Below are 24,548 nucleotides of genomic sequence, written 5' to 3' on the forward strand. Positions count from 1 at the left end.
CACACACACACACACACACACACACTCACATTAAATCTGCCAAATAAAGTAATTTATAAACTCTCTTCTAATTCAAAGAAAAGTAACGCTCTAACAGTTCACAAACAGATGTCAGATTATAGAGCTGGATACACTGTTGCTATAGCAAACTGCTTATTTAGTGTTCTAAAGCAGCTACCCTGCATTATATGCTGCAGAGAGGTCTTTATTTCAACCACATTTAACTTTTTACAGGATATAATAATACCCTGCACATTTCACATAGTGCCTGGAGCACTGCTGATTTCTGTTTGCTTCTCTGAAAAAGCACTCAGTGGAAAAGACTGAACTGCGGCCTGTGGGCTGGAATTCATCAGTTCTTTATTTTAGCAATTTGAATCCCCCATTAATGATTTTGCACATTAGCACCTAATCAAACAGTTTAGATAAGGCTGAAAAGAAATGCTTTGCAATATTCTCACACAAAAGAACTAGAATAGGGAGAAAATAAACTTCTGTGCCATCAATCAAAATTAAGGAAATGCAAAATAAATAATAGCAACTGAAGAGAGAAGTAAAATATAATGTTGTAATTATATAAATTAAGAGGCTGGAGAAAGGACCATAGGTTTTCAAGTGAGAAAATAAGTGGAAATGTACCCTCAACGTTAGGAAAGCAAAGACATACCATAATAAGACCAAAGACTTTAAATGGAATATAATTTAGTGCTATGTTAGCAACACTTACTTCTGAATATACACACATTGAAAAATTCCTATGAGGAAGAAAAAAGGTGGGAAAAGAAACCAGTGTGACTATTTAGTGTCCTGATGGACCTACCACTAGAGATATCTCAAATAGGGATGAAAAGAACAAAGAACTAGGTATCACAGCACTGGGCTCTGTTCCATCAATAAGGCCACTGGGAATGAGTCACTTAACAAAGTGCTTTTTGTTACTCAACAGAATGAGGCATTTTTTAAAGTCTTCATTTTTTTGGACTAGGGAACAGAGTCAGGGAGTTCAAATGTCTTGATACAGGTCTCAAAGGCAGGAGATGGTAACCAAGATTCAAACCCAGGTCTCCTGTCTTCAAAAACATGTGGTTTTCTCTTACTAGGACTGACCTCACTGGACTGGAGAATCTCCCCTCCAGTTATCAAATTTAATTTGTAGATGTAGAAGAGATAGGAAGAATAGTCACATAGCCAAGAAGAATCAGAGAAAGTGGCATAAAACTGGAAGAAAATGGCTTGAGTAAAACTGGAAATGGCAATATGAGAGAAAAGGGTAGACTATGGAAACATTCTTTTTGTAGAACTCCTTACAATTTTCTCTCAGATGTGAAGATACTCAGATGTGAAGGTACCACTCAGTCATTTTGAGTTCAATTTTCCAGGCCCAATTAATTCTTAAGGTATGAAAGAATTTGCAGATACAGAAGCAGGACCTCAAGCAGATATATCTTAACTGAGACTCCAGAAAACTAAGGAGGCAAATCTTGAACTGATTTTTATGAAAGAAAGCAGATAGATTTCTGAAACAATAGAACCTCACAAGGTTCCATAAAACATTGATGAAGAGGTGGTTTGTGAACAAATTTTTGGAGGGCAACTGGGAGAAGATTCCCAGAAGACCACACCTCTAAGGACAAAACTTGCTAAACCAATCATTCAACTATTCAAATTTTATAAACAACATGTATAAAGATGTGAAAGGCAAGCTCATCAAACAGCCCTAATACCAGGCTGGAAGGGACAGCTCATTCTCTGGTTAATTAAGAATAAAATAATATCTGTAAATTGAAGCAATGCTAAACCTAATGAAGTGAAATGTAATTGGAATAAAATCCTGAATTCAGTGTTTTTAAAGCACTGCATAAGTATAAATTTCCAGTAAAAACTTCAGCACAATTTCATGAAATAACATTTGGAGATTCTAGTAGATTACAAATTCAACTCAGAGTAACAAGGCAACACAAGATATGACTGCTGAAGACAAGTGAATAGAACCCTTTTACACTAATAGATATCTAGAATACACATCAAGGAAAGTAACTGCATTGCTGATCAGCTAACGCATGAGGTATTGTGGCCACTTCTCAACCAAACACTTTAAAGGACTGAGAAACCAGAGCACCTTCAGAGGAAAGTATCATGTCAGTATGAAGACTGGCTGAGGGCATGGGGAATATTTAGTCTGGAGAATTTAAGACTTTCTTTAAATATGCAAATAATTGACATGAATAAATGGGAGTAAATTCACTTTGCATTTGGCTGTCATGAAGGTGAAGTTACAGGACACAGATGTGAGTTTAACATAATGAAGAACTTTATGACATCTAGATGAGTCCCATAACTGCAAAGTATGTCTCATATCTAGGGCATTTGTTGGCATTGAGAGTTCAAGCTCCAGATGACTATGGAAGATTTTGTTTAGAGATGTCCCAGCAGGAAGCTGAAGATGAGCTCTCTGGTGGATATTTGCTGTTCTGGGTGCCCAGTGTCTACTGCCCCATTTTGTGCTAATGAAACCTGTTTTTCTTTAGTTGACCCAACATTCTGAGCCTCACTCTCAGTCCACTTGCTTTTGATAATGTCAGCTCTACTCTCACATTCCGAGGACAGAACAAAAAGTTAGGCTAAGCCAAACAGTAGATTTCAGGGCTTCCCTGGTGGCGCAGTGGTTGAGAGTCCGCCTGCCGAGGCAGGGGACACGGGTTCGTGCCCCGGTCTAGGAAGATCCCACGTGCCGCGGAGCGGCTGGGCCCATGAGCCATGGCCCCTGAGCCTGCGTGTCCGGAGCCTGTGCTCCGCAACGGGAGAGACCACAACAGTGAGAAGCCTGCGAAGCGCAAAAAAAAAAAGAGTGGATTTCCTTCCTCTGCCCACAGTGACTGGTTTAGGATGCAAGTATGACCTAAAGTCAGGTAGAACACTGACAGTGTTTTAGAACACTGAAAGTCTCCATTTAAGGATCTCCTGTTGACCTACATCAGGGAAATAGACTACCTCTTCTATAATTCTGAAGCTGCAAGTGGGGAGAAAGATCAATCAGGGTCTAAGAATGGAGCCAACCAGGAGAAAATGTGTTAAATAGGTGCTGGTGGTATCGTTTGAGCTACCATACCCTTAAAGTTTTTATTTATACAAACTAATAAATTTCTTTTCCTAAGCTAGTTTGTGTTGGGTTTTCTCCCTTATTGGTTACAGAAAGAATTCCAAGTGATACAACTTCCAAAATCCTTTCGAACTCTGTGTGAAGAAATGACAAGTGGTATAATGGAAACACCTTTTAGCACCTAAAAATTAGGGATAAAACCCATGGTTTACTTAAGAGGGTATGTGATGTGAGGCCTGCACAGTAGAACCTCAGCCATAGCTGAGATAAATAAAAGAAAGGCCAAGAAGCAAGCCTCTGACAATGGTGGTGATTTTGACAGAGACCGAGGAACAGCTGTTACTGAGGCAGGAGCTACCCAGCTCCTGCTGGGAGGCATTTAAAGAGCTCTAGTTGCCATGCTGCCCAAGCACCAGGGCAGACAAGAGGCTCTTTAAAGTTTCATTACACCCTGCTGGTAATAGGCATTTCCTATCTTAGCTAGAAGAAGCATCTTAAAGTAGCCATACTGACAGGGAAGAAAATGGAAATCAAATTGAGAAAGGGAGTTGACAGTCATCTTTCAGGAGGGTAAGTGTTTTATCGTCATCATTATTATTATTATTACTACTATTATTATTATTTTGTTGCTATGCTTATTTAGCATGATTAAGTAGAAAAGTAAGAGTTGATCAAGGCTCTCAGGTAGAAATGAAGAGTAATACTACTTATAAAGACAGTTTTTGTGATGATATCAAAAGAGCTTTGAGTACTGAGTATTAATTAGGGATTATTAACTCCAAATACTGTCTGATACTTAAAGAATGATCAACTACAAAAAATTAGGGGATATAGACTAGTAAGACTTGATTTAGAACAAGCTCTAGCCTTATGGAACTTATAATTTTGTGGACATGAGAAGTATCAGGATGGGAAAGATTCTGAGGAAAATTAATACAGGATTTCTCATCTTTCTATCCAAACAGTGGTAGCAACAAGAATGCAATTTCCACCCCATTTTTAATTTCCATTGTCTCTCACTAACACATAATAAATTATTCTGGAAAGTGCTGTCTTTTTTTTGGTATAATCCTTGGATAGTCAATGAGGAAAAAGAAAAATTATGTACGTTGTCTATTCTATATAATGCAACTTATACATGTAGGAAGGATGGTCATGTATGACCATTCAACGAGCAGGGCCCACACATCCGAATCTATTTTCCTACAAAATAACTAACAGAGTAATCCACTTCTTATTCCCTTTGTGAATAATAAAGCAGACAGTGTTAAAAGCAGAGATCCGAGTGCCAGAAGAGAACTTCCTCACAACCATGGATTGCAAAGGCTGCTAGAGGCCAACAGGAAATACAAGAGAGGCAGAAGGAAAGAGAGATAACAAATATTCTTACACCTGAAAGATAAAGAAGAAGAAACAGATTTAATGAGTTAAATCAGCATGACTGCCCTGAAAAAGTCTTGCATTTTTGGCCCTTTGTCAGTGCCATTTATCAGGGTAAACACACCGGGGCTTTGGCAATGGAACTGGAATCTACTTACACATGATATGGTTATCTAGATGAAAGCAAGATGCCAGGAAAAAGCAGGTCTTCAGCTAGGACGGCCATATATGTCCCAGAAAATGTTCTTATGTGGCTCTTGTTTCACAGTCTTGTGTCATCTACCCTAAGCTGGCCTTTACAGATCCCCCCCTTTTTTTTCTATTAAACTATTCCAGCCTCTGCTGTTTACTTGGAATGAATATCACATTAAAATGGAAAATTGGACTTTGTCCGATTTAGCTTTAGCCAGCTGAAACAGTATCAATGGGAGAAAATGATGCTGTAATTTTCTCGTCTGGTAAAATGTGGCTAGAAATCCATGCGGAAAATGTAGCAATATTCATTAAAATGAAGAATATGCTACAATGAATAGTAATAGTTTGCTTTTGAAAGCACTTGTGAAAATATCATTAGATGTTCAATAATGACTAAGATGATGTAACAGAGATGTACAAATAGGGATGCTGAGTTCGATGGCTTTGAACTCTGAAGTGATCTCTTTCTCAGATTCCATTTTTGAGTGTGACAATTGGAAAGGACAATTAAACAGTAACAAAGCTATCAATCTATTTTGAAATGCTAATTGAATTCCATCTTCAACTACACAAAGAAAACTACATACATGTGTATGTGACAGAGCAGGTTTAGCCTAAGTTTAATCAGCATCTCTGAAAATGGAAGAAGAAAACAATTGAACTGTATATGTGGATCCTCAATTTTCCAAATGAAACCCTACAGTTGTACACTTGAAAGGAGAGATTCATTACACTTAATTCATGAGATATTAAAAGATTTACCTTCATATGTAAATTTGTGATAAAACACATGAATAAATGGATATTTATTACTCAGGAGAATTAAGATAACCTGCTAAATTTTGGAATAAGCTTTTAAAAATACAATCATGTAAACGTGCTCGTAATCCTCTAAAAGGCAGTAAGTTTAACAAACTGGGTAAGTGGGCCAACTCTGGAGTCAGATGGAAAGGAACTGAAGCCTGACTTTGCCAGGCTAACTGTGAGGTCTGGGGCAGAACACTTACTTTCTCTTGGTTTCTTCACCTGTAAAACATGAATGATGATGATAATAACAGTGCCTAAATGTTGTGAGGTAATTTATGTAAACAGAACGGTCACGGGAGCACAGTAAACACTCAATGAATGTTAGACATTTTTTTACCAAAACTCCCTATAAGATGATAGTGGAAGATAGAATAAAAGGTTGGAAAGAGAAACCCAGAGGGAAAAGCGGGATATTAGTCTTAGTGTTATTCTTAAGTCTTGTTACTCTTAAGTTTTCGGTGCTCATGAAAAATGCAAATTTGAGTAATAAAATTAATCTGTATGGAAATGTGAAGGCCAAGGTACTATTTCTATAATATGGTGGCCAAGCTGCTCTAACTACAATCTCTAGAAGGCACTGTTATCATGCCAGGGAGCAGTCTGATGGAAAGGGAGAGTCCAATGGCCTTACTATGGTTCTGTACCCAGTACATGAAAATAATGAAGTGCTTTATTGTAGTCAACTAATAACTTTCTTCGTTGATCATTGATCATGATGCACTTTTTCTGAAGTCTTGAAATGCCTCAGCCATGTACTGTCTTAACTGCCTTCAATGTTACTTTCCTTAGAAATGTGAAGGTAGCTTCAAGGGGGAGAGAGCAAAATGCTAAGTAGGCAGAATCACAGACTGTTATTGCCTTCTTTCCATAAACTAGTTTGTGAAACTACCTTAACTGCTTTCAGATGCACAAGACTTCCTCTTTTCTATGTGTCACAGTCATATACTAAAAGAACAAATATGTTTTGCTCACAAAAATCAAGTTCAAAGAAAACCTTGATAGTTCTCTCACCATTATTCTTAGTTTAATGAAAAGCAATGCATGCTATTTTTATCTTCATTTACTCCTTCAAGGAAAAATTATTACTTACTTTCCATCCCAGACATGGTCACCTCTGTGGAAAATCACCAGATTATTTGTAGGGTCCAGAGCCATCCCAGAAACCTGGCCTGGTAACAAGTATACTCCAGGCCAATCCAGTGCCTCTTCTACATGGAAATCTAAAAGATAAATCCATACATTTAGTGTAAAAAAGAAAGCTAGTATAACCTCATGAAGATTCACAATGATTATAAGAAGTTCATGCAGTAATGTCACTAGATGCAAAGAAAAAAAATCAAGCCGTGCTCTACATAAAATATACCACATGCACATGCCAAGGAGCCTCCTGAGCTATAAATAAAGTAAGTGACTGTGAACTTGTTTGGGAATATGCTCCTTTTCCTGTTGATAAGATGCCTCGTAAAACCAGTTTATCCTTAAGCCATTAAGGGGCAAATTTGAGACTGTCTTCTTAACAAGATTCTTACTTTAAATTAGTATCTTTGAAAAATATGGCAACATGGATGGCATCATTTTAATACAAAGCTTTTAAATGTTGTAAATAAATAGTATTCTTAGGCAATAAGCCCGTTTCTCTGTGTGTGTGTGTGTGTGTGTGTGTGTGTCTGTCTTTCTCATCTAACTTCTGTGTAAATTGTGGATGTTCAGAATACATTAGACCCTATAATAAACCATCATTGATAATAACTTGTACAAGGAACTATGTAAGATACCAATCTCATTTCACCTAACTTTAGTGTTCCTATAACAATGGGAATGGAGAGATATTCTTTCACTGCTTATATTTCACTGTTTCCTAACATGAGAAAGGAAAAAAATAACAGGAACTCTATGACTGAGTGATTTACAATCACTCACACTTGTGATCAGAATACACTTAGAGAATACCTAGGTTCAATTGTTAACCCCTTTTATAAAAATGCTCATGAATAAAGAGGTACCATGTACAGAGTAGCTATATTAACTGAGGATATAAAGTTATGAAGATGCTGTGAAATCCTTTGTATCACTGTCAATATTTCTTTCCCTCTGAAACGCTTCAACAGAGATGCTGGGAAGTAAAAAAGCAGCAATTTGAGTCTCCTTTCTCCTTCGCATACTCTGGAGGATGTGGCAACATGCAGTGAAATCCTCAAAGATAAACATTAAAGACTGGAGGAAGAAAGGGAAACACAGGGCTTGTAGTCAGCCTCTGAAAGCCTGAGAGGATGCTGGTGTGAGAGTAAACACTTTAAAATAATTCTCTCAACTATACAACAGGAAACAGAACTTTTCACTCAAAATATTCTTACCTTTGCTCATTTAATTTTTTAAAACAAAAATTAATAACACAGCACAATCAATAGGATGCCTAGAACAGTTGTGTCTACAACCTTTGGTGAAGCATATTAATACAACAAATATTCCCTAAGTGTATTGTCTATGTAAGGTGTTATGTTAGATTCTGGGGACACAAAGAAATAAAGCATGGTTTTGGTCCTAGAGGGACTCATAGGATAAAATGAAAAAAAAAAAAAAAACCCAAAAAATAACCAAAAAACAAACAAAAAACAGAAAGCAAATATTTATGACACAGTACAGTGCAGGAACACAGGAAAGGGCCCATAATCCTTCCTGAGGCTTGGCTGGGAGAGGGTAGGTGTTCTCACTTAAAGTTTATTGAATATAGAAGTAGGCAGAGAATATTTCAGTCAGAAAGATGGAAAGTGAGGATGATTATAATTGCAGAATGTGTTTCAAGATCTTTACGTAATTTGTATGTCTTTAAGGATATCTGTGTATGTCAGGAGGGGGTATGAGAGTGACAGGCAGGATTAACAGACCCCAAGATCTAGTTTAGACTGGAAAATATACATTTGTAGAGCACATGAAGGTATGGATTTAACAATGAATTAATGAATGTAGTTCTGAGCTGTGGTGTCTTGATCTATACTGTGATTAATTTTGAGGTATGCTGCAAGTACTTTATTAATAGCAGTAAAGCACAAAGCTTGGGAATAATTTACTTTTGAAATATATTAGAGCACGTGAGAATGTCATTCTCACTCATGTGTGTTTTGCTATGTCTTCCTGAGTTGGGGAGAAGGGGGGCAGAGTAATTAACTGGTGTGCCTAAATTTGCACAGCAGTGGATGTAAACGGGGCTGCTAGGATGAATAGCATTCATCATCTATCATGCTTATTATCTATCATAATAGGAGAAAAGGATGCAAATTGTGACTATAGGCGACTAGGAACCACTGAAGGTTTTCAAGCATGGGGTGACATGAAAAAAACTGTGTTTCTGAAAGTGAACTCAGGAAGCAGGGCATAAGTATTATAATTAGAGATGTATGGATGGATTCCCCAAAGAAAATGTTTCAAATTATTTTTAAGTTGCTTGAATCTCAGGTTGTACTTCATTCATTCTCATCTCAGTTATAGCTTGTCTTTTCGGTGGTCATTCTGTACTCATTCAGCAGCTCCTGAAGATTCTGGATGGGCTCCAAGGGAGACTTGAACCTCATAACAATACAGATATTTAGTCGCTTTCATCAGCTTCTCAGAGCCCAGCACCACTACAACTAGATGGAATTTTGTGAGGGCAAGGATCATGTCTTATTCACTGTTTTGTCACTAAGTCTTGCACAGGGCCTGGCCCACTGTAATGGCCCAAAAAATGCACTAAATTGAACTCTATGCTCCAGTCTCTACTTGCTTATGTTGTCAACTAGCATTTAAACACCCTTATAATCTTTTAGTTCACTTGTACTACCTCTTTTTACCCCTAGTATTGTGCTGAAGCTACCGTGAAGAGACTAAAAAAAAAAAAGCTAATTGGCTCATTATTTTCATTAAAGACAATAAACAAATGTCAGGTTTCCTGGAACTTTTCTATTCAGTGGTCCACCAACAGGTACTGGAAGTGAGGTGCTCATGAAGATTCAGAGATATTAATCCTGATAGAAATATGCAATGTCCCAAATATCAATAAATACACTATTCTGGCTTCAAGTGTGGATTTCATAAAATATTGGAAATACTGTATAAAGAACCTTAATCTGGCTGTGAATAACCCTAATTATCACTGATCTTAGATTGGTAAGCACTCAAAAAGCACTGCCTAATGGGTTGTTAACCTATTTTGTCACTTATAAGAATCCCTTTTGGTCAGGAATTTTCAAGAAGAAAAAGCAGTGTAAATATCTAGAACATATTTATATACTTTTGGTAAATTTTCAAAACAGCAAAGGTGATATGTGAGGAAATATATAAGAGGGTTAACACTGTAAGAAACCTTGCTCTTTTTGTCAATGCAAAGAACTATTTTGTGCATGGCAAGAACATTCAGAGAAATTATATTAAATCATTTTGAATTTCATTTAAAAATATCATTGTACATTTATTGAGATTACCCAGCCAAGACCTCAAAACTTTCAGGACCTCAAAACCTAGGTCTCTGTGTTAATTACAAATTCTAAAATAGTTAAAGGAAAACTGAGTTCACGTCCTCTTCTGTGAACACTACCTCCGTTAATTGATGTTTTTGCTTCCAGTGTCATCTTTTTCATTATTAATACTGATGTTTTCCCAATCCCTGCCCATCTTTATAAGAGAATCACAGAATGCTAGAACAGGACTGGCTCATCCCAGGTCATTTTCTCTATTCATAAAAAAGGAAATACAGGCTTGGGCAAGACTTCAGTCATCAATAGCAAGGGTGATTATTTCCTAATCCTCAATTACAAATATTTCAAATCCTTATTAAAAATTGTATGACAAAATATATTTGGGTTCTAACTTAAACTTAACATTTTCAATCATGGAAAAGTTAAAAATTTGAGTTCAGATTCCTCTTAGTTTTTATCTAAGAAGTAATTCAGTGTATGACTAATGTTGTAGACTTACAGTTTTAATTTGAAAATTAAATACAAATTTCTTACATGTGACCTTGGGCAAGCCAACTCCAAGTGTCGGCTGCTCTAAATTCACATGTCAAACGATATGATTATTTCAGAAGAATCTTTGCATTCATTATAAATAAAGGTAATTGTGCAGCCTCATATTCCAACATATATTTAGAAAAAAAGTTACTACTTTCAAAAAAAAATTAAACATTACTATTAAAATTGTATCAATAAATCACTAAGAGGATTAATGAATTACAGCTTTCCAGGAAAGATTAATGTTAGTAATCAATGTTGCTTTCATACGAAATTATTAATAAGCATTTAAAAGGGCATTTTCATTTATCTGTGTACATAAGGACTAACGGACAAAGTTGAGAAAAAACAGAATATCAAACCTAGGACTATGACTTAACTTCACCATAACAAGGCTCTTCGTATTTAATCTTAAGGAAAAGACCCTAGCGAAATCAGTAGAAGATTTCAACAACAAGAACAAAATTAAGTGGCTGCTCTTTCTCTACTTGCAAATTCTCCTTTAGTGAGGAAAAGATGCCTTATTTTGGTCAGGGATTGTTATTCATCAGAAGTGCCAACAATAACTATAATTAACTGAAACTATAGGAGAAATATTTATACTCAAGTGAGAAAGAAAACGGGAATAATTATAAGGTCTTATTTAGTAGGAGTGAAGTGAGGAAGAGAATTAAGACATAACTAGGGCCTCAGAAGTAATAGGAGAGTTCCTTTTCTTTTTAAAAATTTAACTGCAAATGAATCCTCACCTTAGTCACATTGTTTGGATATTGATTGAGAAAGTATGACCAAAGGCAATCTACACCTAGAGTTATTACAGTTGTAGATAAGATGATGGGATGATTGGAAAAAACCAGTATATCTATCTTATCTATCTATCTATCATTTTATTTTATTGTGAGAGGCAGAGTAATAAAGTTATTAAAAACCAAGACTTGGAGCAAACCTGCCTGGCTTTGAATGTTGGTTTATTGAGCTGTGGCACTTTGGATCCATGGCATGACCTTTCTATGCCTCAGTTTCTTCCTCTATAAATGGGTTTATAAATAGGGTTGTTACGAGAATTAAATGAGTAAATGCATCTAAAACACTTATCCTGGCTCATAGTAAGGGCTGTGTGTGGGTTTGATTTCACTATTCTCCTCTCCTCCAGAGATGAAAATTCAGCCTACTGGATGCTTTATTTTACCCTGGGAATTCTATAAGACTTGAACCTAGGGGTCAGCATATGACTGAAATATGTTAAAAGTAATGGACTCTGAGTCAAGAAAAAGTTGTCCATAGGAATTAAGTAAAATGTAAATGTATCATAACAATATTTAAAGATTCTGTGCATTCTCTTATCTGATGGGAAGCATCACACAAATGCAGATGTATTTTCTGATGTCCAAGGGTGTGTAACAAATGTTGAATCAGGCTTCCATATGCTAGCAAATAGTAGTCCAATCAGATCTGACAGCAAGAGAATAGCTGTCTGCAGTTTTAAATTTATTTTTCAATGAATCTAGTTTCCAGAAGGCAACTAGAATAAAGACTATGATTTCCTTTCTACTCTATTAATGCTGTCTCAATATAGATGTCAAACTAATGGTAGAAACCAAACTATGTTAAGTGTAAAAAGGAGTGCATTTGCCTCTCAATTTACCAGGTTGCATATTTTCACACTGTACATCATATACTACAGGAAAACATCAAGGCAGATCAATGTAAGTGATCAGCGATTTGAAGAACCACAAACTCCCATTATGATAGAACACTGCCAAGTCATTTTCTCAATTTATCAACTCAGAGTGCCAATTTTTGCAGCTCTCCTACACGTTGCAAGAAAATTCTCTCACGGATGCTACTTAAGCTAAAATAATTAATATTTAGTTCTACTACTTTGGTGTTTAAATTTTTGAAATCTTAGTCCAACTTGACATTAATGGTAGCAATTATAATCATAATTATTGTTAACATATAGCATTTATTAAGTGCTTTTTTAAAATTAAAGTTAGATATTAGATAGTGTTATGGTAAACAGTGAAAGAAAATTGAAAAGACTTTTAGAAACAGCTTACCTAAATATGAGTTTTGTTATTTTGCATTTAATTTTTTTTAAAATTTTGAATCAGAGCAGTGAAGTAACACTAAAATAAGTCATTTCAGAAAGGAAATACATGCACATCTTCTTCCTGTAACTAGAATTTGTGCTGTTTCTGTAACTCATTGCTTTATTTATTTCAGTGACATTCACCCACATACTTAAAATGAAAGGAAACTTTCTGAACCAGATCCTGGAGAAATATTTTTTTCCTGGTCACTGCCACTCTGACCACCTTGGAAGGTATAAGGAGATTTGGCCAGTAAGTGTATTTTGAGTATTTTAAGCATTTCTTTCTTAGAAAAACTAAGTAGGTTTTAGGAATACAATTCCTTAAGTCAAACTGTGATTTTTACATTGACATTTATGATGCCTATAAATGACCATGATATTATTTCACATCAAAGAGTAATAAAGGCAAGTCACAGATAACTAGAAACTAAATTTTTGGTGGCGAGCACACTGTAGGGTATACAGAAATAAAAATATACTGTTGTACACATGAAACACATATAATGTTATAAACCAATGTTACTTCAATTAAAAAAAAAGACAAGTCATGGAATAAAGCAGGATGCAACTCTAACACACTTCATGCTTGAATAGAATTGTATTCTCACCAAAGAGGCCCCTTTCCCTTTTATATTTATGTGTTGTTCAGGTTACAATTTACTGTCCTTAATATAGACGTTCAGACAGACACTCCAGTCTTTCTATGAAACGGATAGGGGCATGATAAACTGCAGATTTCTAGACATCATACTCAGAGATGTCAATTCAGTTGCTCTTCAGTAGGATTCAGGAGTCTAGATTTTTCATAATCACCCTAGGTGATTCTGATGCAAGAGGGTCCAGGGACCACCTCTTGAGAAATAGTTTTATTAGGTAAATTTAGAAGGAGTTAGAGCAGGGCTGACCCTGTTTAAATATGAAGAGGTAAAAATCTGGGTTCCATTTAACATCTCATAGAGACTATTAGACCAGTCCTAATGGACAATGCTTGAAACTCCTGTGTTAGCAAAAGGCACTGCATCCTAATTTTTTTCAATTATAAATAAAAATCAGTTGGGTGCTGAATAATTTATGGCTTTCTGCAAAGCTGTATTTGAAAACATCAAGCTGGCAGCCTGTGCCATTCCAGCCCACGCATGGACAGCTGCCATGCATGCATATCCGTTACTTTTTTGGGGATTATCTCCACATGCTGTATTATCTGGCTTTCCACATTAGCAAGTAACATGAAACACAATCAATATCACAGAAGCCACAACACAATTAAAGACAAAGATGAGGCATCCATAGCTTGCTGGTACAGAAACCTGAAGGGAATAAGGTATTGTCCTCTAATTACAGAAGCCAATCCTGGTTAGAAGTAAAGATAAGTCTGATAGTTACTGACTTGCTGGAGGTCCCTTCAGATATAACTACTCAACTTTCCAATTAAGATAGTAATTGATAATGGAACTTAAGAAATCAAAGTCATAAAAATGGTTACATTTTACAAGTCAATTGGATGAGAATGTTGGAAGTGTAAGATTCCTCTGAGAGGAATTTAATTACCTTAAAGGAAGGTAGTGTATAACCATTTCATACACCGCGACTTTACATATCAGGTTTGAATTTTCAGTTTATTCCCATTGAACTAAATGGAGAATGTTGATTTCGTAACAATCTGTTACCCTGAATTTCATATGCCACCCTCCCCAATATGATCCAAAGATTTTGGGTCTTAGTAATTCTGGCTCATCAACTGAACAGAAATTGAATTTACGTATTGATAGTACTAGACCAAAACAAAAAGAAAAACTCCTCAAACAAAGGTGATATCTGACAACCCAAATATGAGTCATGTTTTTTCTAATGATAAATGCTTTTCACTGATGAGCTTTCTCACCCATTAATTTTTACTCCCTTCAGATTTTGCATATGTGGATTGTAGCGTTTCACATTTTATTCTTTAAAAGAAGCCCTAAACGCACCTCCTGTGTGTTCTGGTTCCCAGGTGCCTTCACCGGGTAGCGGCTGCTGTAATGACAAAACTCTGCTCTCTGCTGGCCTCAAAGTAGATGTTAGTCTGTGGAATTTGTGAATTCTGTCTCTGACAAGAAGAGCATTGTCCCTCTCATGTTCTGCACTCTCTCTGGCATCAGACTGACCAAGATCCTTCTTTTGGACTACGTTTGCAATCTCAGCTACCAGGTCTGACTCTGATTCTGACTTTTCTGTAGGATTATATTTATGTACATGAACAACATCTTCCCTTTCTCCCAGCAGCTTGGAAAGTAGTGAATAGAAATCACCTGTGAAAAAGAGAGAAGAGATAAGGGGTGGAGAGTTGATAAGATTGCAAAATTTACAAAATTTTGTGCCTTAAATAATATCACCTCCTGATTCCTCATAATAAGTGAGACAGAAGGTTGCTCTCAGATGTTCAAGCATGGGGAGAAAAAGGTGGTTTTCCAGAACAATGAAAAAATAATATGCGTCACATTTCATTTTACAAACCACCCATTTGCTTCTGTTATCTCAGGAGCCAACGACACTAAATAACCTCTATTAGCATAATAGTAGAAACAAAATAATGCGTATGTGACTGCAGGGCATGTTTTAATAAATGGTTTTCACAAGGTTAGTTTGGATTGATTTGGAAGTCAGAGTTCATCAGCTTTCTAAAATAAAATATTATCAACAGCTACAACAGAAAACAGCTATCTTCACAGGCAAACCCTTTGAAGTTGTCTTCTAAAAGCCTATTAAAGTGTAATCCACAAAAAATTAAATGTAGGGCTTCCCTGGTGGCACAGTGGTTGAGAGTCCGCCTGCCAATGCAGGGGATGCGGGTTTGTGCCCCGGGTCCGGGAAGACCCCACATGCCGCAGAGCGGCTGGGCCCGTGAGCCAGGGCCGCTGAGCCTGCGTGTCTGGAGCCTGTGCTCCGCAACGGGAGAGGCCACAACAGTGAGAGGCCCGCGTACCGCCAAAAAAAAAAAAATTAAATGTATATTTTTGAGCAGGTGCTATAAAACACAAAAAAATCTAACATCCACTTGGCAACTGGAATATCAGTTTTATTATTTTGTTAACTGTGTTACTGTAAGTAGCTCCAGTTATTTTAAATAAGAAACGAATAAATTCCAGAAAAATAATTTTGTGAGAAAAGAATATTTTTACAACAGTTTCAAGCAAAAGAGATTTTAACAAACTAGTATCATTGGAATGATACATCACTGAAATGTATTTCATGTCTTCCTGTACTAAGAAGTAAACTTGGATATAATTCCATGAAAACAAATTATTTATAAAATATTACAACAGATACAAAATACGACTATGGAAGGCTCATGAAGCATTTTAATCCTCATCAGTTACATCTATGGCTTCACATCCATTCACATCAACTGTTTGAATGGGAAACATATATATTCTCAATGGAATCATAAATCTGCTTTTCTAACCCAAACCCAAAGGAAACCCACAGTTCTTCCTTTTCTCACTCTATACTAAGTGCTGCTAATGAAACTTATGATTGTGGAGTCCTTTTGCTTAAGTTTTAATTACATTTATAGCACGATCAGATAACATTTATAAAATCTTTTTTATGACCATTAGGAAATAAAAATAACTGGTTTAGCCAGGATACATTCCACTAAAGAATATGTTATTAAAATATTGGTGCAAGGGGATATGAAGTCTTTCCAAAATGATGCTGAGATCCTGTCATGTTTATAAATAATCTTGGTTTAATGATTTAAAGTAGGTTTTCAATTCTTGCCCATGAAAGCAGCTTATCCTAGCTGAGATCTTCGATCAGAAAATAATTACCAAGTATTCGGGCCAATTCAGTAAAATGAACAAAGCAAATTACAATGCAACCAATTCTGGTAGGCCACAGTGGCATTCTGCCTTACAGAAGAGAAATTAACCCATTACTGTGTAATTCTCCTGCCCCACACACTAAATATAAATAGCTTAATATGCTGTTGTGCAATGAAACATTTTATATAGAAGATGAAAACAAGAAGATTTCAGGAACAGAAAAAGAACACAATTTTAAAACTTGAATCCATGACATTAGGCTAATGTTGATGGAGGAACACAGGCTTAGAACTATGCATAGTTATTGAGGTTTGTCAGTAAAAATCTAAAAGCTGTGATAAAATAACAAATACAGAGTACTTGGTTCCTTTGAAATGATCATTTACAATGATCACTGGGTTAGGAAAACAAAAACTTAGCAACGTAAGAGGCTTGGCTTCACACAAATGCACTGGCCTTGTGAGAACATAGCTTCAGAGCAGCATCTCACTTCTAGAGGTTACATGCAGGAGCCCACTAGGTGGCTATCTCTTACATTCTTATACACAAACCAGAAAGGTTTCTTTTTTTTTTCTCTTCTGGTGTATGGAATATATGAAATCCCAAAACGTTAACCGTCTTTCTTAGTCATATTAAGATCCTGATTGAGGAAATCCACCTAACCTTGAGTACAATGGATGGAATAGAATACAAACAGAGGAAGTTGGGTGGTCTCTACCCCAGTTTCATTTCTCAATATTCTCTTTTTCTTTTCAGTTTATATTATAGCCATATTGGACTTTTACTTCCTTGAATGTCAACTCTAAGAAGATGTTTCTTCTTCCTGGGACATTCTCTCCCTAGTGATCAACTAGTTCCTCAACCTTCAGATGCTACTTAGACGTCACTTACATCCAAGAAGTCTGCCTTGACAATTGCTGCTATGTGCACCTACAGCACTCTGCTCTTTCCTTGTATTGTTATTACCCGATGTCTGGTCTGCATTTCCACTAGTGTTCGGATCCAACCCCTGACACTTAATAGCTATTCTGTGCCTTTAGGCAAGTTACTTAGCCTTTTAAAATAGATAATGACAACTACCCTTAAAAATTGTTTTGTGGATTTAAAGAAGATAGTTAATGTAAAATGCCCACTCCAGTGTATTTCGTAAAGTAGATATCACTAAATTATAGCTATTATAATTACTAATGACAAAGATATAAACTCTAGTTGCAGCATGCATCTGATTCAATCTATTGTTTACCTAAAATTTTAAAAAATCAGTTTCTGTTTCGTATTGAAGTATTGGGATTTTCATAATGGAAAAAAGCCACCTTTAAGTTTACAGCCCTCTATTTTCTCAATAAGTCATTACGGCTGCCTTTGTGATTTGCTTCCTGATTTTGCCAAAGAAGGTTGTACCTGCACTTCTGCACTTTCTCTCCCTCTCCTTTTAAAAAAAAAATTGTTTTTATCAGTCTATTTTTGGAGAAAGACTATCCCTACCCCAGTGTTCTGGATGCCAGCCCTCCCTGAACCTTCTAAAGCCTTTCCCATCTCCTTTTTCTTTCCTTTTCTAATACAATTACTGTGCCAAAGATTTGACTCAGGCTATAAACACACTCACTTTGGGCTTGAGTGGTCATGGAGGCGAGAAGAGACCCTCCTCTGACACAGTATGTCTTTCAAGCTTTTTCATTTTCTCTCTTTCTTTAACAAGTTCCAGCACCATCTACAAGAGCTTTCTATGATAATGGAAATAGTCTATACCTGTGCTGCCAATATGATAGCTCCTAGACACATGGGACTATTGAGTATTTGTAATGTGGCCAGTAAGACTGAGGAACTTAACTTTTAAGTTTACTTACTTTTTAATTCATTTATATTCAAAGTTAAATAGCCACATGCGGTTAGTATCTACCATACTGGACAGTGCGGGGTTATGTGCTGCTTCATCCTTCCTCATATCCTCTTCCTAAATCGAAAGCATTTGCTTCCACTCCCTACTTCACTACTGTATGGCTTCTGCATGAGTTGCTCAAGAGCTCCTAGTTGCCAAAGCCAATAGACTCTTCCTCCTGACCTACTGGTGACATGTAGCACTTTTATAGTTCCTTCAGAACCTCTCTCCTTATAATATTGTTCTTTCCAGATCTTCACCTGTCATCTTGGCTTCCTCTTATTCTGCCCAACATATGGAATGTTCCTGTTTTCTGAGGTCTATCCCTGGCATACTTTTTTTTTTTTTTTTTTTTTTTTTTTTTTTTTTTTTTGCAGGACGTGGGCCTCTCACTGCTGTGACCCCTCCCGCTGCGGAGCACAGGCTCCGGACGCGCAGGCTCAGCAGCCATGGCTCACGGGCCCAGCCGCTTGGCATACTTTTATTGTCCCTGGCTAAGGCTTATTCCTACTAAGTGATCTCAGCCACTCACAAAGCTTAAGCTGCTACATTCAGGCAAGTGACTCTAAAATCTGGAGATTTCCTAGAACCTAGAACCTAGTGGTATATAAAACTGCCATCTGGAAATTTCCACTTGGATTGAATGTCTATTTCAATGGGATTTTGAACGCAACATGTCTAAACCTGGGCGCTTAATCTTCTCCCCATACTTTATTTTTTTTTTATAGTATCTCTCTCAGTGATGAAACCATGTTTTGGGACAATCAATCCAGAAAACTAGATTCATTTTTCTCTCACCAGTGAATCACAAAGTCATTTGATTCATAGAGGCCGATTTGTCAACATCACCTTTTCCCTCCCTCCCACCTGAGATTCTTATCACCCCATAATTGTCGTGCTGAAGGACTACCCCTTCGTCTTTAGAACAGACCCTCACTCCTGCCTTCGATGGAAAAGTCTGTCTGGAATGGTATTAAAGCTGCTCGACCTTTGTGCAACTGACTTGTGATTGAGGGTAACCTGCGTCCCCTAGATACTTCCCAATTATGACCCCTTTTCCTCAGCTCAGTTAACCTATGTGTTTCGGGGTAGTATTCTCTAATTCTATTCTGGGTCCTTCTGCTAAGCATACCATATAATTTAATTACCAAACTGAGACACATTTGAGAAAAGAAAGGGGTGTTGTTAATATTTATACTAGGCATAAACTGGTACAATCCTGGAAAAACTGGGAGGTATAATTACCCTACTTATTCTCGACAGAGATAACATATAAAGAAGTACTTTATAAACTACAAATGACAGTAATAGGAATAGCAGCTAGTACTTTTTGAGAGCTCAGCACGACCAAGTCACTTTACTGAGTGCTTTATATGACAGAACACATTTAACTTCTGTGGAATACTTACTGTCTTCATTTTAGAGGAGGAATCTAATGGCACAGTACTAAGGTGCACAGCTGGTAGCATGCTGCACTTGGATTTGAAGGAGACAGCCTGACCGAGGGATCCACCTTCTAAGTATCACTATCTGGATCCAGGTTCCCTTATCTTTTCTGTACTGGCCGTATCTCTTTCCTGTGAATTCACCTCAGACCTGTCAATCTTACTATATTAAATTTTTTTTTCTTTTTTTTTTCTGCGGTACGGGGGCCTATCACTGTTGTGGCCTCTCCCGTTGCGGGGCACAGGCTCCAGACGTGCAGGCTCAGCGGCCATGGCTCACGGGCCCAGCCGCTCCGCGGCACGTGGGATCTTCCTGGACCGGGGCACGAACCCGTGTCCCCTGCATCGGCAGGCGGACTCTCAACCACTGCGCCACCAGGGAAGCCCTTTTTTTCTTTTTAAAGTAACAGTCTACTGAGCTCAGGTGCCAGGTTTATGATTTAACTGAACAAGATTCTTTTTTTTTGTCCTATCCTGGCTTGTCTTCTTTTTATTATAAGACTCTAATAAATTAGTCAATACATACATATACAATGTATATGCACAAAACTAGCCTAAAGAACAACGACTGGTTTCTTTTTGGCTTGAAAAAGTAGAAAAGTTTTCTATTTTCTTTAATAGTTTTCACTTACCACTGGCAATATACCTTACATATATGATAAAATTCTCTAAGATGATCTAAAAAAACTTTTTTCGTACATTAAAATTATCTGAGAAGGGACAAATGGCAAGGTATAAATGTGATTTTATATAAAAATAACCCCCTCTCATTTCTTATATATTGTCATATTTCCAGTGATTAGTACTGTTCCTATTATAGCAGATACTCAATGATTCTGGAAAGAATACTGTGTTATAAATGGCTTCTGCATTAGTAAAGATAAAAATTTTTCCTTGATGATTTTAGGCTGCAGTGAGTTCCATTTCTTTCTTTTCCTCACTTCAAACTTTGATTCTTAAGAAATACAGAAACACTCTAGGTCTTTAAGTTATTTGGCTGAGTGGGTTTGGTATTTGGGAAACGCAAGTGAAGTAGCAGCTAATGTGTCAGGAAAAGGAACAGAGCATAACACAAGAGAGTCTAAAACACTACCAACTAAACTCCAAGTTTGTTACCTGTGTGTTTGTTAGCTCTTTCATGGCTCAATGTACATTTTTCTATTTAGTTGGGATCACTCACTATTCCCTCCCACCAGCATGGAAGTTTCTCTGGTTTACTTTCAGGAATATGGTAAGATCAAACTAAACAAGATGGAAACATACCTTGAAAAAGTGCCCCATGCTTTTTTCTTTTAATAAAATGCTTTAAGATTATTGGATTAAAAAATAAGTATCCCTACTTTTAGACAGCATACAATCTTAATTGTGGCAGGCATTTTTATTTTTAAAGTGATCAAGAGCCTCTTGGTAATCTTTCAGAATATAAACTGCCATTTCCCACACAAATCATTTTAGGTACTTCGTTACCTAAAACAAACAGCTTTTGTTACTGCTTATTGCTCTGTGATTTCTATGGTACATGGAGAGTAAATAGGATATTCATTAGCAGTTTAACCACTGACAAAATATGCCAAGTAACCAAGCTAATGAGATCATAATCATGCAACAACAACTGATTAATAAGAGGGATACGACGAATGAAAAGATAAAAGCATTTCTTTTTAGATTTTCGGATTTTAGTTTATGAGTCAGTCATAGCTGACACTTTGCCTTCTGGTTAAAGTTGATTTGGCTTACTGACTGTTTACTTATTACTAACCCACAACATTTATCCTACTAGCCTTCGAGAAATAAAACACATGATCATGATGACCAGCTTAAGGATCATACTTTATTACTTTTTCCTCCTATAGGACTCATCTGATTGCGAAACAATCAGAAATGGGCCTTTTAACTCTTTTCTTTTTTTAAGAAAATGAGACAAATGTGAAAAAGGAGAAGTTAGGAGGTGATGACTTTTGCAACTGCCATACACACTGATCTATATCAGAAAGGCCAACCATGCGATAAATGATCATTCATATCTGCCTATTCCGTTATTAGGAAACCAATTCAAAAGAGCATCCACTCGGCTTCCCAGAGCCTTGGGGGATATTTAGAGTTGTGTTTGATAGATGAGTTCAATAAATAAAGACTTGTGAGCTGCTCATAAATCATAACAAACTGAACGGAAATACAAACAAGACTTGTATCTTCTTTAAAACAGCAAAGTGGTATTGAGAATGCTTGGAATAAGCTAAGATGATGCTACTAAAATCATTTGGACTTTATTAGGGGATGAAGGGAGTGTCCTATTTTGAACAACAAAGGAATATAAATTTTAACTACTAAGCCCAGCCTGTGTTTCGCTCTTCTCATAAATGGTCTATCAACAGTTACTTTAATAAGCTTTTACAGTAGACTACTGTTGTGTTAAGTTGCAACCTTGTTCCCCTGATTCTGCTTATTTGATAGAACATGCCAATGGTAATTCATTTTTGTTAGCATAAAACCATTGTGAAATTATTCTGTTTCACAGAAGGTGTCTGAAGACCTTTAACTATCTGGGCCCATGGAGTGTTTTCCCTCTACAAATTGTACTTTTGTCATATTCCTCCTGCTTTGGGAATATAGTAGCTCATGCTGACCTTTGAGTATAAAGATTGATTATATGAGGGCATGAAGACTACAATGAGAAGAGTTTGGAGCAAACTGAATAAAACATGCTAAAGGTCCTATCTGCAGCAAAAGAAATGCTGTCCAGAGAATAACGTACAATAACAAGGACATACTGGTATTGCAGATTTGACTTTCAATTCTGCCTTGAGTTTTTTTTTGTTTTTTTTTTTAAAAATTAATCAATGAATTAATTAATTTATTTTTGGCTGCGTTGGGTCCTCGTTGCTGCGCGCGGGCCCTTTCCAGCTGCGGCAAGCGGGGGCTACCGTTCGCAGTGGTGCGCGGGCCTCTCGCTGCGGTGGCCTCTCCCGTTGTGGAGCACCGGCTCCAGGCATGTGGGGTTCAGCAGTTGCGGCTTGCAGGCTCTAGAGCGCAGGCTCAGTAGTTGTGGCGCACGGGCTTGGCTGCTCCGTGGCATGTGGGATCCTACAGGACCAGGGCTCAAACCCATGTCCCCTGCTCTGGCAGGCAGATTCCCAACCACTGGCCACCAGGGAAGTCCCTGCCTTGAGTTTTTTTAAGACATAAAATCTTCCCAGTACAACTGGCATAAGTTTCAACAGTAGATCTATACTCTGAATTTTAAAGGAGAGAAACACCCAAATTCAGAACTCCTAAATGTAGTTGTATAGATTCGTGCTTGAAGCTGGCATGCCTTTTAGTTTCAGCCCACATTCCTTGCCTAAACAATGTTGATAGAACGTTCAGGTTGTACCTTTAGTATAGTGAACATATATAAAAAATCATAATGCGTAAGAAATAAAGAGAAAAAAAACATGCCTTAGTTTCCTAAAAGTGCCAACCAGAACATATAAGTAAAGGATACATTTGTGTGTGAAAAATCTGAAAAATCTCCACATCTTTCTCATTCTGTATAGCCTCCTAGGATTCATTTCCTCCACCCAGAATCACTGTCTAGTTGGGTTTTATTGTTTAGCTTATTGTACTTATTACATATACAGGGAATTCTTTACTTACAACGTTTTCAAAGCTTGGTGACATTTCCATTTGTTTTGAATAGCCATTAGTGTTTTTCTGCATAGAAGCAGGCATAATCAACTCATTCACCTAAGCTCACCTGTAGACAAATAGGCTATTTTCAAAGCACTACGGGCATATAGACATATTATGCAGTCATTAAAAATCCTGCATGCCAATAATTTTTATAGTTGGAGGAAATATTCAAGATATGGTATTTTAAAAAGAAGATACAAAAATGTGCATATATTATGATCTAAATATTTAAAAAATAACATACATATATATGTAAAATATATATTTCATACAGGGTGTACATATACACCCATATTTCTGGGGATTATGGATGATTTTTGTTTACTTCTTAATACTTTTCTATAACTTCCATATATTCTATAATGAATATGATTTAAAAATTCTAATAAGCATTATTTAAAAAAAATCTCTGCAGATTTAATTAAAGCCTCATTAAAATGTTTTCCACTGTTGGGCTTCCCTGGTGGCACAGTGGTTAAGAATCCGCCTGCCAATGCAGGAGACGTGGGTTCAAGCCCTGGTCCAGGAAGATCCCACACGTCATGGAGCAACTAAGCCCATGCACCACAACTACTGAGCCTTCAAGCCACAACTACAGAGCCTGCGCTCTAGAACCCACAAGCCACAACTACTGAGCCTGCAAGCCACAACTACTGAAGCCCATGCACCTAGAGTCCATGCTCTGCAACAAGAGAAGCCACTGCAATGAGAAGCCCGCACACTGCAACGAAGAGCAGCCCCACTTCGCCACAACTAGAGAAAGCCTGCGCGCAGCAACAAAGACCCAATGCAGCCAAAAATAAATAAATAAATTTATTAAAAAAGATGTTTTCCACTGTTGCATGATCCAGGACAACCTGATAGGTAAAGATGTCCATATAATGAGGTTCCTCTGGTGTCTCCATAATTATACTTTTTGAGATAGAGTCTGAGATACATTTGCCTTCGGCCAAATTCTGTTCAAGAGGCAGCAAAGGCAGACAAGGATGCTGCAGCAGGTTAGTGTGCTTGTGAGTAAGCACAGGGTGGGCAATTCTACATGGATTCACACAAAACTCAGATGGCTCTTTCAAACTAGTTAACTTCTGGTCAAGGTTAATATTCTGGTGAAAATTAATAGCTAGCAATTTTAGTGGTAAGAATTTCAAAGGAAATAAAACATATATGTCTCCTGCGGAAATACAGTA

General features: G+C 37.0%; 1 protein-coding gene across 6 annotated transcripts in view; it reads right to left on the reverse strand.

The window, feature by feature from the left end:
• The window catches only part of PAM (peptidylglycine alpha-amidating monooxygenase), a 154,239-nt gene that overhangs the window by 27,388 nt on the left and 102,303 nt on the right, over nucleotides 1–24,548 (reverse strand). For 5 of the 6 annotated variants that reach the window (XM_007449910.1, XM_007449908.1, XM_007449909.1 and 2 more), the window contains exons 14-15: nucleotides 14,530–14,850; nucleotides 6,573–6,702 (exon numbers count right to left, since the gene is read on the reverse strand). In XM_007449910.1, coding sequence (XP_007449972.1) covers nucleotides 6,573–6,702; nucleotides 14,530–14,850 — 451 coding nt within the window. The remainder of the gene's footprint in view (nucleotides 1–6,572; nucleotides 6,703–14,529; nucleotides 14,851–24,548) is intronic. The other variant, XM_007449913.1, reaches the window with a different exon arrangement.

The sequence above is a fragment of the Lipotes vexillifer genome, unplaced genomic scaffold (genome assembly GCF_000442215.2).
Source record: "Lipotes vexillifer unplaced genomic scaffold, Lipotes_vexillifer_v1.1 scaffold742, whole genome shotgun sequence".
Taxonomy (NCBI): domain Eukaryota; kingdom Metazoa; phylum Chordata; class Mammalia; order Artiodactyla; family Lipotidae; genus Lipotes; species Lipotes vexillifer.